The sequence below is a fragment of the Protomyctophum bolini genome (assembly GCF_963924005.1).
Source record: "Protomyctophum bolini genome assembly, chromosome: 7".
NCBI classification, from domain to species: Eukaryota; Metazoa; Chordata; class Actinopteri; order Myctophiformes; family Myctophidae; genus Protomyctophum; species Protomyctophum bolini.
Window position 1 is genome coordinate 39270965 of NC_137868.1, and position 14629 is coordinate 39285593.

Consider the following 14629-nt stretch of genomic DNA (forward strand, 5'->3'; position numbering starts at 1 on the left):
TATGTTGTCCTTCCCACTCCACACCAGTCCATCTGTCTGTTGTCCTCCCTCTCTGAGTCAGTCAGTCCCACATTCTGTCTTTTCCTGGTCCTGTCATCTACAAAAGTCCTGTCCTACCGCATCCCTTCCCCTCTCTCTCTCTCTCTTTTTCTCTCTCTCTCTCTCTCTCTCTCTCTCTCTCTCTCTCTCTCTCTCTCTCTCTCTCACACACACGCACACACACGCACACGCACGCACACAATCCAACTTCCCTCAGTATTTCTCCTTCTCTCAGTCTCTCACTTTGCCCCAGCCCCCCTTATCATCTCTGTTACTGTCTCTCTCTCTCTCTCTCTCTCTCTCTCTCCCTCTGACCATTCCTATGGTTTATCCCCTCTTCACTGATCTCCCTTCATCCCTCCAATCCTCATCTGTTCCCCATAGGAGCGACAGAGAGAGTCAGAGGGAGCGCCAGAGAGGAATAGCTCCATGCACTCTCTGTCTGTCTGTGTATGTGCCTGTGTGTGTGTGTGTGTGTGTGTGTGTGTGTGAGATACAGAAAAGTGAATGAACGAGAGAAAGTGTTGTACAAGAGGAGGTGAACTTTACAACAGCAAACGCAGGCCTGCTGAAGGAAGTAGTGAAAACCTACACCACACCACCACACAAGAGGACTTCCACACATTGGTGAGTGAGTGTTGTAGATGTTTATAAGACTATAATTTCTTTCAACGTGTATGTGATGCTGCTTTTTCGTTGGGACGTGCTCATTGGACGGGCACATTTGTGAGGGTTTCGCTTGATTTAACAACAGAATTCATGAGGAATTTCTCTTAGACGTCAACACGATTCTTAAGGACCATTCAATTCCCAGGTTGAATAACTTTTTATCAAGTCAAGATCAGGTGTAATTAATTCAGTTGAAGAGTGCACACAAATTGCATCCAGTATCGGTCATAAATCAATTAATGATTTTTTTTATCTCCATATGAATGTTGATTACTTTTTCAGGGTTTTCTTTTTTCCTGGCACCTTCATGAGGTGCCATGACACCTTGGAGAGTGAAGTGTACAAACAGTGTATTCATTATCATTAACTCGACTTGGTTTAACTCTATTTACTCTATTCTAATTATTTTTCTTTTTTTTAAATAATTTTTATCCCACGATTTTGTAACCCATTTTTCACCCCTGTGTCAATTATCTAATGTGATCCTGGGCTCTACACACCCTCCGCCAACCTGGGGAGAGCAACGGACTTGAACTCATGCTTCCTTCATTCATGAGTTATTCTAATTCTTAATAGTGTATTAATTTGACACCATCTGTATGATGAAACAATTTGTAAATTCTTTGTTTACATTGTACTATTTGATAGCCCCTAGTGTTCCAGTTTATTTAGTTTCATTTATTATGTGAAACCAAGCAGATAAGAGCTTAAAAGAGAAAAGTCCATCAACCTATTTGATCTAATAATCCTTATTACGTGAAGGATTTGGGGATTTGTGACTTTTTTCCTTTCAACTTGGCCAAAGGAGGCAGGTTAATTGATACAGTAGATGAGGGCATTCGGTTTAAAACCACAGGGCACATCCCTAATACATCCCGTCTTCCATTTCCACACAGTGCCACCTCTCGCAACCTCATACTCACCCCTCAATCACCCTATCCCTTCTCTCATCTGCCCCCTCTCCCTCCCTCCCTCCTTCCCTTCTCCATCTGCCCCTCCCTTGTTTTCATCCCTCTATCTCCCCCACCTCCCTCCTTTCGTCCCTCTTTCTCTCTCTGTCTCTTATCCAGATGCAAAGAGCAGTCAGTAATCGGATGAGAGCAGATTTGATCCAAAGGCCTCCCTTAAAATCTCAGCCACTCGGATTTAAATCTCTCCACCACTCTACAGCATCTCACTTCCACATAGACCCCTCCCACTACTCCTCCCTCTCCCTCCCTCCCTCCCTCTCTCCCTCCCTCTCTCTCTCTCTCTCTCTCTCTCTCTCTCTCTCTCTCTCTCTCTCTCTCTCTCTCTCTAGCTATGTCTGTCTCTGGCTGCGTTAATTCATTCAGCAGGCAGCCACGCCGTCACACCTCCCCCCCCCCCCCCCCTCCCATCCCCACGCGGGCAGGCATTTTAATCACACGACAAAGGCGGTCCCAGGGACAGAATGGCAAGAGTGCAGCATCACCGTTTAAAACCATGGTTTTCAACCAGTGGTCCTTGACGGTGTTCCAGGTGGTCCCCAGCTAAATGATGGAAAGCTTATAACCAAATGGACCCTTTGAGGCTTGAACTCTTGAGAGTGTGAAATGAAACCAAATGAGTTAATTTGGTTTCATTTTACACTCTCAAGAGTGCAATTGTTAAACTTCTGCATTACTTAATTTATAATGTCTACACAATTAGAGAATGTAGAAGAATTGTTATCTCTCCTAATGGTACCAACATCAATACAGCATGGAAAATCCTATCCAAAATATTCATGAGTCACATGGTTCTGAGAGGCTAAATGTCATCACATGTTGGTCCGTGGCTCAAATGGTGAATAAATATTGGGCCTTTGTATTAAAAGCCAATTAAGGTGAGTCACCTGAACAACAGCAGTCAGATTTCTCCATAAGTGATATAACTTTATCTAAATGTCCCATGTGTGTTGATTGAATTGAACTAATGGCTCATAGTGGAGATTATGGCAGCTATGGCTAGCCCTGGGTTAAAGTTCTTATTTCAAAACAAAAGGTCCCAGCCAGGTTTGATTCCTATTGAAGCCACGTAGGCTATCTGGCCCAAATGCCCTTAACAAGATACTTAACTCATTTGATCAATCTTTATAAATGAAATCTACCTCCTGTAATTTAATCATTCCCACCTGTATCCTGAAGGAGTTACTATACATCTGTTGGTCCCCACATTGTGTCACTAGTCAATAAGGCTGTAGTCAACAACTCCTTGGTCTCCGGTTCTGTTCCCTCATTTTTCAAATCCGCCATAGTCGTGGGTATTTCTGGTGTGGCACTGTGTTGGTTCACTTCCTATCTAACCGACAGACACTTCTCGGTCGCTATCGGTGAGGTGTCTTCATCCCGAGCCCCCCTACATTGTGGCCCCCCCTCGCCAGAGCCCAAATTGAAAACAACCTTGGCCCACTACATCCCAACTTAAAACCCACTATCAGAAACCTAGGTGTCATCTTTGACCCAGACCTCACATTCCAACCTCATATAAAGAAGGTTGTCCAATCATCATTTTACCACCTCAGAAATATTTCAGAAATTAAATCATTCCTCACCACCTCCGACTTAACAAAAGTAGTTCATGCCTTCATCTTCTCTCGCCTAGACTACTGTAACTCTCTCTACTCCGGTCTCTCCAAAAGATCCATCCACAGTCTCCAATTAGTCCAGAATGCTGCCGCCCGTCTCTGAACCGGTTCAAGAAAATATGATCATATCACACCTATCTTAGCATCCCTGCACTGGCTCCCGGTTGAATTTAGAATACAATTTAAAATATTACTCACCACATGTAAAGCCAGGCTAGGTCTCTCTCCAGCCTATATTTCAGACCTGTTGCCCCCCTACATACCAACTCGCAGTCTCAGATCCTCCAATCAGGCACTCCTTGCCCTACCAAAGGGGCCCCTGAACAAAACCGGGCGCACAACCTTTGCCTTTAGGGCCCCCACCCTCTGGAACACGCTCCCCCTGGAAATCAGGCTCTCTGAGTCAGTTCCACATTTTAAATCCCTACTAAAAACTCACTATTCTAGACTAGCTTTTTACCCTAATCTTCCTTGATTGTGTTTATCTCTGCTTTAGCTTACTACTATTTCGTACATAATTGTTGGTATTTGCATTTTGTTTTGCACTGTTTTAAAATGTCCTGCTTTGTGTGCTGTTTTCTTGTATTGTTCCTTTGTTGTAAAGCACTTTGTAACGCTGTTATGAAAGCTGCTATATAAATAAAGCTTATTATTATATTATTATTATTATTATACAACTTGGGCCCGACATTTTGTCCATACACACAACAAAAATATTCACTGAAACTACGAGATCCACAAGCTCACAACGTGTCGTGAAATGTTGTGAGCTTGTATTTTCCAATTTTCTCCAAATGTTGACCTCAGAATATGAGGTCAACGGGTTATGCAGAATGTTGAGAAAGTAAATCTCTTTCTTCAATGCTGGCTACTTTTTAGGGCACATATCGGACATCGAACTAAAAGTATGTCTTAGTTAGATCACCGTTCAATGTTTCTTTATTCTTTATTCATAATGTATTCACTAATAAGTCATTCTAAATAGAAATAGGTCCCAGCTATGACTGCAAAATCAAATGTCTTCATTCCACAGAATCCTTCTCTCCTCCATCACAAAGCTTGCCACTCCTCTTCTTTTCAAACAAATTAGAGGCAAATACACATGGTCATGCATTTTGACTGCATGGGACATTCAAATAGCGCGAGAGAGAGAGAGAGAGAGAGAGAGAGAGAGAGATAGATAGATTGCCTAACCCACTTACGGATAAGTTCAAGGAAAATATTCCAACCTATCAGCTCTCAAGGTAAGATAAAGGAAATAGCATCATAACAATTGATAGCAATCAGCAAATGCAATTTGTTCGAGCATAAGATAATGTGCTATTGCGGTGGTTATAATGCATTTCTTTGATAATGAAGTCATGAGCATAATCTCATTCTGAAATCATTCTGTTTAAAGTAGGCTACCAATGCGTCCTGAATCAGTTGTGCCATCGAAGTCAACTGCATGTGCAGCATTGTCGAGATTGTACCTCACAAAGTTGAGTATCTCTCACAATTTGCTGGCATTGCGTTTGTCGAACTGTATTAATTTGTCCATTAACCACCCATTATGGTTGAGCGGAGTGCCTCAGGGCTCTATACTAGTGTATTTTCTGTTTTATGGTAATAGTCGATCGACAAGCGCACTGCGAGAGCTTTCCCCACAATATGGATGCTGGGGCTTAAGTGGTTAGGTGATTAAAGTGCATTACAATGCTTTACATTCACACAGACAGTGGTGGTAACCATGCACCTGTGGGAGCAGCTCATTGTAACCTGCTCATTGGGAGCAGTTAGGAGTTAAAGTTCATTGTCACCTGCTCATTAGGAGCAGTTAGAGGTTCAAGTTCATTGTCACCTGCTCACTGGTACCAGTTAGGGGTTCAGTGTTTGCTCCGGGGGGGGGGGGGGAGCCGGGAATCAAACAGAAGGTGGCTCCTTTACCTCCTGCCGCCACTGCCACCCTTTAGAATCGCAGGGCATTTGCCATTTGTCACACTGTATGACTTTGTCCATTAGGTGATTGGTTGATTGTTAAACGTTGTTCAATTAATCCTGACATTGCCAAATTCAATAGCCAAAGCCATCAACAGTAAGAGCTTTTTGGAGAGGTGGTAGGCACAGACAACTTGACATGGGGGGGGGGGGGTGGAGCAGGGACATGTGATGTGAAAATGATAGTTTTGTATGAGTATAGTGATTATGGACTATACTATACTATGACAGGACATGAATTGAATTTACAATGTGTTTTCATTCAAACAACAAATGCCTTTTTTGTGTGTATGACTATACTGTATATGTGCATGTTTGCGAAGGTCTGCAAAGCAGTTGAGGACCAATTTGAATTGCAAAACAGAGCTTCGTTGAGAAGCAAAGATCAAAGCTATAGAGGGTACAAGTCTTCAGGTACATGCAGGTCAAATTCCATATGAGGCAGCCAGTGATGTAACCTTTATATATCAGGCATTAGTAGGAATATTGCTTCAGTTAAGAAGTAGGCTACGCCAACATTACAACAAGCAAACCAGAAATGAGTCAGAGCCATAATGCTAAACCAACACCTGTAATAAGTTGAAAATGCTTATATCCCAAGAGCTAAGGGTAGAATCATCTCTTTTTTTGTAATCGAATAATAATTACATTACAAATCACAAATTGGGAAAAGTTAATTCAAAAAGTTTATATTTTCTTTCGTCTTTCTATTTCGTCCTCCCCCTCTCCTCTTCATTTCAGGATTACATCACCTGCAATCTGTCTCCATTGGTGACAGTGCCTGACAAACGTTACCATGGGCGATTTGGAGGAACTGCGAAAGGAGGCAGAAAACATCAAAGAACAGATAGTAGTGAGTAGGCCAAGCCATTATCATTAATAATGAAAACATTGCATGAACATAGAATAACATTTAACAACTTTCCCAGTCAATATATTGTCTGTGTCGGCCGCAGAAATCTGTCATATTCATATTCGCAGTGGCGTGCACAGATAGACACTAGGGGGTGCTAGAGCACTGTCCTTTTGGTAATAAATAATAAAAAAAACGGGGGAAAAAACGCCTTTTTTGTACAGTGTACTGTATAGTATGTGGACCATGGTGACATCAATTCTTGATAAAAAAAAAGCTTCTAATATATTATTTAGGCCCCAAAATCTATAAATCTCACACTATTAAGGCAACTGGCCGGTTCCACGCACTGCACAAGGTGCCCTTTTTTCACTTGAGCACCTGCCCCTCTAAATGTCTGTGCATATTCGTATGCAATGTAGGCTAGCTATTATTTAGTCACATAAGCTCTTGTTGATACTTTTCACATTCAATCTGCATCCCTATTTTGGGCTATGCCCATCTTTTCGTGTTTGTGTAAACAAACAATTGAAGACAAAAGTGAGGACAGAAAAGCGAAGACGCAAATTGTGATTGCCGGAATGACATTTGTGATGATTTGAATGGTTGAGCACGGAATGTGACAAATAATGATGATGTATGATGGTAAGAGCGCCCCTCACTTCACATGGGTGTGATTTTTTTTTAAATAGCCGAGCCACAAGATCACAACGTTATCTGTCATAACACAAAGTTCAAAATAGTAGTGGTGAGCTAAAACTTGACTCTGATGAAGACCGCATATCGAAACGTTAGTCGTTTTTTGTATACTAGCACCCAATAAAAGGTTTAAAATGTCCGTGCTGCTCCAGTGTCCTCTCCTCCTTCTATAAAATAGTAGTCCGGCAGTCAACAGGCTTCTTTTGTTTAAAGTGGGAAATTTGCCTATAGTTTTTTTATTGGCCTAAAATATTGTCTATTGTCGGTATTCAGCTTTTCTTTATAGGGGGATATATGTGACCATTAACAACCTATAAAGGCAAGTTGTCAAGGCATGTCATTATGCTTTATGTAGCATGTGACATGTCAAACTAGGGGGTTTTCATGATGCTGAATCCATTCCAAGCATTAGTTTCGCACAAAAAACACTCCTTGGGCTAAAGACGGCCATAGCCACTTGCTCAAATGTGCCCAAAATGTGCTGACCTCATCACATTAGTGATGTGGTCACAAGGCTGCTGGACTATAGGGCATTCATTTATGTAAAGAAAAAAACTAAAAAGCATGAAATTTAGGTTTCTGGACGGTAGCGTTATATATTTTAATCGCTGTGTATTTCAATACCTGAATGCGTTCCTCGTCAATCTCTATAATGTCAATGCATTCATCATTTGATGACATCTTATCTCTCCACTCCCTCCTAAAACATTATTCATAACCCCATTACCCTTGAATACATCAAACATAGTTCCTGTTGTACGCATTTAGTATGGCAGCCAAGATCAATATTGATAATAATAATCAATATTGGTAATACACTGTGTGTGTGCGTGTGTGTACTCTCTAGGAACACCGTAAGACATTCCAGGACACCACACTACAGGAAGCATCAGGTTCTGTATCTGTGGTGTCAAAGCTGGCACCTAAACCCAGGAAGACACTAAGGGGCCACCTGGCCAAGATCTACGCCATGCACTGGTGCGCCACCGACCCAAAGTAAGCCACCGAGCAGCACCACCGAGCAGCACTGCAGGGACCAGTTCCTGCTCTATATGGTCCGGGCCTTGGTGAGGGGCACTGTCCCCAACATGCAGGGCCGGATTTATCACTGGGCTAGGGTGGGCTGCAGGCCATGGGCCTCCGACCGGGAGGGCCCCCAAAACAAGTATTGCATTCCAATTCAAGTGATATTTGTGTTAGTTATTGTATATTTAGTTTTATTAGAGTGATTATATACAAAACATTCGGCACTGCCGACATGTATACGTCTTTGGAGGAAACCCATCTGAACACCATGGTGCAAACGGCTCACAGAGAGTGAGAGTCTGCCCCAGTTGGGTTTGATCCCAGGACCTTCTAGCTGTGAGGCAGCAGTGTGCAGTGTGACCCTGTTGTGTACTTTTACAACCTCCATCAAATGGTTTACTCCTTCATACGTCACTTTCAAACAAATCTCGCTTTAACTGTTATCAAAATTAATCATATCTAGACACCATCCAGATTAATTGTGTGTTAGATGTTCAGCTGTTTTATTTGGACGAATAAAGAGTATGAAATAGTCACACAGCGCGACGGTTTCGTAAAGTAGCATTACACATAAGTAGATGAACCCTTAACTCCTCCCGACAAGCAGGTCCGTGCCTTGCACTCTGCGCTTGCACTCTGATGTGAACACGGGGCTTATACAGATTAGAGAGTTGCTGTAAATGCAGTGAAGGCCCAAAATACTTGGTGGAGGCCAGTCTGTGATGTCAATAAAATGATGTCAGTGGGGTGCGTGCGTTATTAAAAGACAGACGACTCAGATGAACTTTTTAATCCCACGGAGGACATTTTCCACAGTTTTCAGTTGCACCCAGCTGATGGCTGCTCAGATGATCACTCAGAGGGGAGCATTTACAGATTATCGTGTGTGTGTGTGTGTGTGTGTGTGTGTGTTGCTCGGAGACACTTCGACACAGATCAGGACCGTAGAGGCGAACCGGTGACCTTCTAATTACCAGAGCCTCTCTACGCACTACTGTACATCGAAGCGCATAGTATTTGGAATCACAGACGATATAGAGGGTATGCACGTGACATCATCATCAAACCAGGAAGTTATGCAGGAACGCCCACTGAGTGGCAAAAAACGACTTTCTGGCCTTGACAGCCCAGACATCCACACAGAAAAGTCCTATCTGATTGCATTAAACAACGTTAAACAATGTTAAACTCGATGTGCCATTCACTTTAAGCATGCGCATACCCTCTATACTCTATTGTGGGATTTACTGCTGAATTCACTAAACACCATTCTCCCTTTCTCTCCTGCTTTCTCATTCTCTCTGCCCCTTGGTCACCGTCCTGCTGTCTGTACCAGGTTGTGTGTCAGTGCTTCTCAGGATGGAAAACTCATTGTTTGGGACACCATCACCACCAACAAGGTGAGACAGAGATAAAGCTCTATCTTGCGACTGTAGCTAAAAGGTGTGATTTCGATGTATGGTCATTTATAACCACAGCTGATTAGATTATAGATATCATTAGATATAACTTGATCCAATGGTTGGGGGTGACAGGATGTTATACTGTGACTTTATTGTCTTTAAGTATACTTTGTCATTGTAGTGTGTGTGTGTGTGTGTGTGTGTGTGTGTGTGTGCGTGTGCGTGTGTGTGCGTGCGTGCGTGCGTGCGTATCACGATAATACATCATCAACAGTATAGCATCACAAATATTTAAGAGCAGGGCCCATGAACCTACCAGCTATGCAGATTTCTCAATATTGTTTGTGATGTCATTGTCCTATAGGTATTTTTTATTCTAGCCTTCAGGTTCAGTGACGTGTTGCTTGAGCACCGACAGATTAAATATCTCTGCGTTTGTCCACAGGTGAACGCCATCCCTCTGAAGTCGTCCTGGGTGATGACTTGTGCGTACGCTCCTTCAGGGAACCTGGTGGCCTGTGGAGGCCTGGACAATATGTGCTCCATATACAACCTCAAGGGCAAGGACGGCCAAGTCAAGGTCATGCGCGAGCTGGCTGAACACACAGGTACAGTAGGAAAACTACAGTAAAGAATCGGTCATACAACCACAAAATCCCCAGGGCATTAAATTTAGAACTACAATCCCTCATATCAAGATATGGCCCACAGGTCCCGGCACAATTCCAAAATGCTCATTAATTCACCAGCTGGCAACTGTACTATTCAACGTTCACAGGCACGTGGTTTATTTATCCTTGTTTAATGCTCATCAAACCATTCATCATGCTGGTATCCATTGAAGGGAGATCCTATGGCAGCATGCAGTCAGGCCCAGCCGCCCAGGCCTGTCATCGCTGATTAACTCACAATATACAGTATTGTCATTTACTCAATATAATGTTTCTGTGTTGCTCAGGTTACCTGTCCTGCTGTCGCTTCCTTAGCGACAGTGAGATCATCACCAGCTCAGGTGACTGTACTTGGTAAGAATGCATTATAAAAGCAACGTATATATATACACCATACTGAATTATGGGATATTAATACAAACTATGGGATGCTTTGTTTTAATGCTGTGGTATCTTTTCATTTTGTTAAGTGTTTTCAAACAGTGAGTGGATATCTCATTTTGGAACCAAACAATTGATATCTTCCTTCCTGTGCCCCTCTCTCCCAGTATTCTATGGGACATTGAGACGGGACAACAGAAGACTGTATTCGCTGGTCACCTAGGTGACTGCATGTCGCTGGCCGTGTCTCCAGACTACAATGTCTTCATCTCTGGGGCGTGTGACTTCACAGCCAAGCTGTGGGACATCAGAGAGAACCAATGTAGAAACACATTTCCAGGACATGAGAGTGACATCAATGCCATTGGGGTGAGGGAAGGAGAGGATGTCACCTTTTCTCCTAAAGCCCGTTTTTCACGTGGGCACCGAAAATAGCAGATCTACAAGCTCCCAACCTGTTGCGGTGCGACATATTGAGAACTTGTAGATCCGCTTATTTAGATCTACTATTGTATTGTTTTGTACTACTGTAAATCAGGCATAGGCGACATAGGGTGCGTTCAGATATGCTCACCGGGAATGTGCTCAGTTATTTTAGTGTGCTGGGCGGTCACGTCACAGAGCGCACAGAGTGTGGCTTATTTACGAACGACCAGGCCCAGTTAAAACATGGGTCAAGGTAAATGATGAACACTTGTATGGTGGTGATTTAGTATATGAATGCTTGCCTTAGCTGGCTTAGCATTCGCCCTCACACACAACAATCTTTTGCTTGTAGTAAACATAAATCTAAAAATCTTTGTTCGCTACTTTATCTTATGACCAACTGGGTAAAACGTAATAGAAAACGTTTTGGGTCAAGCTCAACATTTATCAATCATATCTTCTGAATCCTCTTCCCAGAATTCTTTCACTCTTGGGCATGCCCACAAACAATGGGAAGTGAACCTTTGTCATTTCCACATCTGATACAAGTAGGCTGGAATATCTGCACTAAAATTATTTAGTTTCTCTGGTGTGACATACACCCTCATCAGCCAATTATATTGCAATACTTTTAACCAAGTGTTACCCGTCTGAGATTGAGCCTCCATACAGGCTGACGTGCTCCACACTTCCGTCGTCAATTCCTCTTGTAAATCTTGACTTCCATGCATTGAATCTATACTCAGAGGTTTCAGGAGAGAATTCTACTAAAAATCAGATATGATGACCTTTTAATTATTATTTTTTAATTATTATAAAAAAGAAATTGAATGGGTTATTTTTTTAGGCTTTCGCCTTTATTTTTTTATATTTTTTATAGAGGGACATATCAGTAGGCTGACAGGAAATGGGGGAGAGAGATGGGAGAGTGACATGCAGTAAAGGCCGTCGGGATTAGGAGTCGAGCCCGTGGCTCGGGCTACCGGCCAAGGTGCCTGGACCACTTAGCCACGGCCCAGACCATGATGCACCTTTTAAAGGGGTTTTTGATAAGCTCTTTCTCTATTATTGACAGAGGAGGGATTCCTTAATGGCCATTTAATTCACCACTTTTGTCGTTATAGTTGTGTGGATTGAATTGAATGGTACATTTGGATTATGAGTTTGGTGTTGCATAAGAAAGACACTGATACTGTTGCATAAGATGTACTCGAGTTTAAAAATTGGCATAGTGTGTGTTGCCCAAACAATGGCTTTTATCATAAGATTAAAAAGGATCAGTGTCAAAAGAATTTGTACTTTTCCGAACTTCCTGATGAAAGTAAAAAGACCTGGACAGTGTGCTGGCCCGCAGGTCTTTTACTTTGTTTGCATTTGGACCTTCCATTTGTCCTACATTTGTATATGCACCTATCCTTAACCTCTTTGGTGTGCATGGATCGGCCCTTTTTTATTATAGAAACATTCCACAAAAATGTTTTTCCCATACATAAAAAGGAGAGCGAGAGAAAAGTAAAACTTAGGCCTAGTGAAAATAGCAGATCTACAAACTCACAATGCATGCGGCTATTTTCACTATTTTTGTAATAGGGCTTCAGTTATTAATTTAAATTGTATACGTAGACATCAAATCGTTTTGGTCTCAAGCTGAAAACGTTGGTGCACTAGACTAGACAAGCAATTATTGTACAAAAAGGTGCACATTCCGTTTATCACACCTTGTCCTAGTTCAATTAGGTTATATCAGGCATATTGGTCCTCCATGCACACCACAATAACCTGCTTCAGTACATCATATTTGTTTTTGTTTGTCCCTCTGTTCTCCCTCTCCCCCACAAGTTCTTCCCCAATGGTAACGCAGTGATCACCGGCTCAGATGATTGCGCCTGTAAGCTGTATGACCTGCGGGCTGATCAAGAGCTCATCACCTACCAGGACTCAGCCATCATGAGCGGTGTGACCTCCCTGTGTGCATCCCTCTCCGGACGGCTGATAGTGGCTGGCTATGACGACTTCAATGTCAACATCTGGGACACGCTGAAGGCCGAGAAAGTTGGTGAGTAAACATGGGGAAACTGAGAGGAGAAGAAATTCAAAATAAAATATTTTATAGATATATTTAGCTTAAATGTTATAATGAAAGTCAATGGGAGCTGGATTGAGCTAACAATGTGGTTCATGGGCTTTTTTCCTGAGGAAATCTCAGAAGACTTACAGAGAAGGTTACAAAGGACATCAAATATATTCTAATTGATTAATTATTCAGAAGGTCTAATGAATGTGAAAATATTAAACGGACCATACATTATGACATAAATTATGTCAAAGCATTTGGACATGCTTTTGTCCTACATAGCAATAGTATTGAAAATGTCTTTACAAAATGATATTGAATTTGAACTGTTGAATAACCAAATAATATTAGATTATTACACTGCACCCTCCTCATCTCTTGTCCATTTTATCTATGCTGATATTCTACTCCAGGGACGTTTTCTGGTCATGACAACAGGGTGAGTTGTATCGGAATGAATATGGACGGAAATGCTATCTGCACAGGATCCTGGGACAACTTCCTGAAGATATGGAACTAAGGACTGGTTGTCCACCAGCGGGCGGAGAAGATATAGTTTGGCATGGGGAGGGTTGGTGGTAAAGGGGTTTGTGGGGGTGGGAGTTATAGAAGAGGGAAGAATTGGATTGGACTAGGAGGTGTTTTTGTTGTGCGACTTGTGCCAAGTCCTATTTCAAATGTCTGAGAAGGGTCATAATTTAAGGGGAAGATTCTCTTCACTCTTCTACATCTTTCTCACACCTACTTCTCAAGTTATAGGGGGCAAATACCAGGTTTATCCTCAGTGGTGATTTTATATTGGTTCAAATCCAATCCAGTTGATTAAGATGTTCATTTATTGTAGCAATTGGGAGGAAAGCCCGATGAACAGTTGCCAAATGGAAATGGTAGAGATTGGTTGAGACTAGAGTTAAATATACATATGTCCTGTTACAGACAATGTAGGTTAATTCACACCAGTTGTGTTGTTAAATTTTATATCAACCACAAGTTACAAAAATCTGTTGAAATACATTTCATGGAGCATTTCGTTTCCAACAGCTTTTTCCCCCCTCCTCCTAGTTTTGGTAGATTTCCCTTGATTTCCTTATGTTTACTTTCTCTATACATTTTCTAAATTACATTAGGATGATTTAGTTTGCAGGTGTCTGTTAGTGCTCATGAGTTGTTTTTTTTATATATATATGTGGGTGTGTTTGATAGACCATGTTTACTGAGTTGGGGTTTGATAATCTCTTTGCCTGCCCTCTCCACTAGCTAGTCATAAAAACTGCTTTCAGTAAACCGTTGGGATTGACAGATGGGATAATCAAATGGATCTTAACGGTTCACTGAGCACTTAGAAGAAGAAAAAAGATAACCCATCTTTCAGCCAGAGAACATGAGTACTGGTATGACTGTGCATTGATGCTAATGGATACTGTGCACATGAGAAATACAAGTCTGTATGTAACAGCTTACCTTTTCCTTTATGCACAGAAGATTTTGATCTACTGGATTGATGGTTCATGTATACAGTATACACAAACTAATGTGCTAGACTGCCTTTCTAATATTGGATATACACTGTCCATAGTAAAGCAATAGTACCTTTCTTAAGACTTTATAATAAATGTGGAATTCTTCATTAAACATGACTCTTGCCTGAAATAATTCCACTCATTACCATTGCATCTCAAGTTTGACCAAAGTAAGTGCTCAGTAACAACTTGGTAATTAATAGAAGCTACATTTCTGATAGAATAAGCCATCAAAACAGCTAGGCATCATATGTTTAACATCTCATGCAACTAGTGTGTATTGCATCTGCACATCTAGACTCAT

General features: G+C 41.8%; 1 protein-coding gene across 2 annotated transcripts; it reads left to right on the forward strand.

The window, feature by feature from the left end:
* The first annotated feature begins 597 nt into the window (after positions 1–597).
* gnb3a (guanine nucleotide binding protein (G protein), beta polypeptide 3a) lies at positions 598–13370 on the forward strand. 2 transcript variants are annotated; one of them, XM_080767087.1, is made up of 9 exons: positions 598–666; positions 6014–6125; positions 7672–7820; positions 9187–9250; positions 9699–9861; positions 10212–10278; positions 10473–10674; positions 12571–12787; positions 13219–13370. In XM_080767087.1, exons 2-9 carry the CDS (start codon positions 6069–6071, stop codon positions 13323–13325), a joined length of 1026 nt encoding a protein of 341 aa, XP_080623213.1. In that variant the 5' UTR covers positions 598–666; positions 6014–6068; the 3' UTR covers positions 13326–13370. The 2 variants fall into 2 exon arrangements, with proteins under 2 accessions (XP_080623213.1, XP_080623212.1); XM_080767086.1 differs by lacking the exon at positions 598–666 and adding an exon at positions 4451–4539.
* The last annotated feature ends 1259 nt before the right edge of the window (positions 13371–14629 follow it).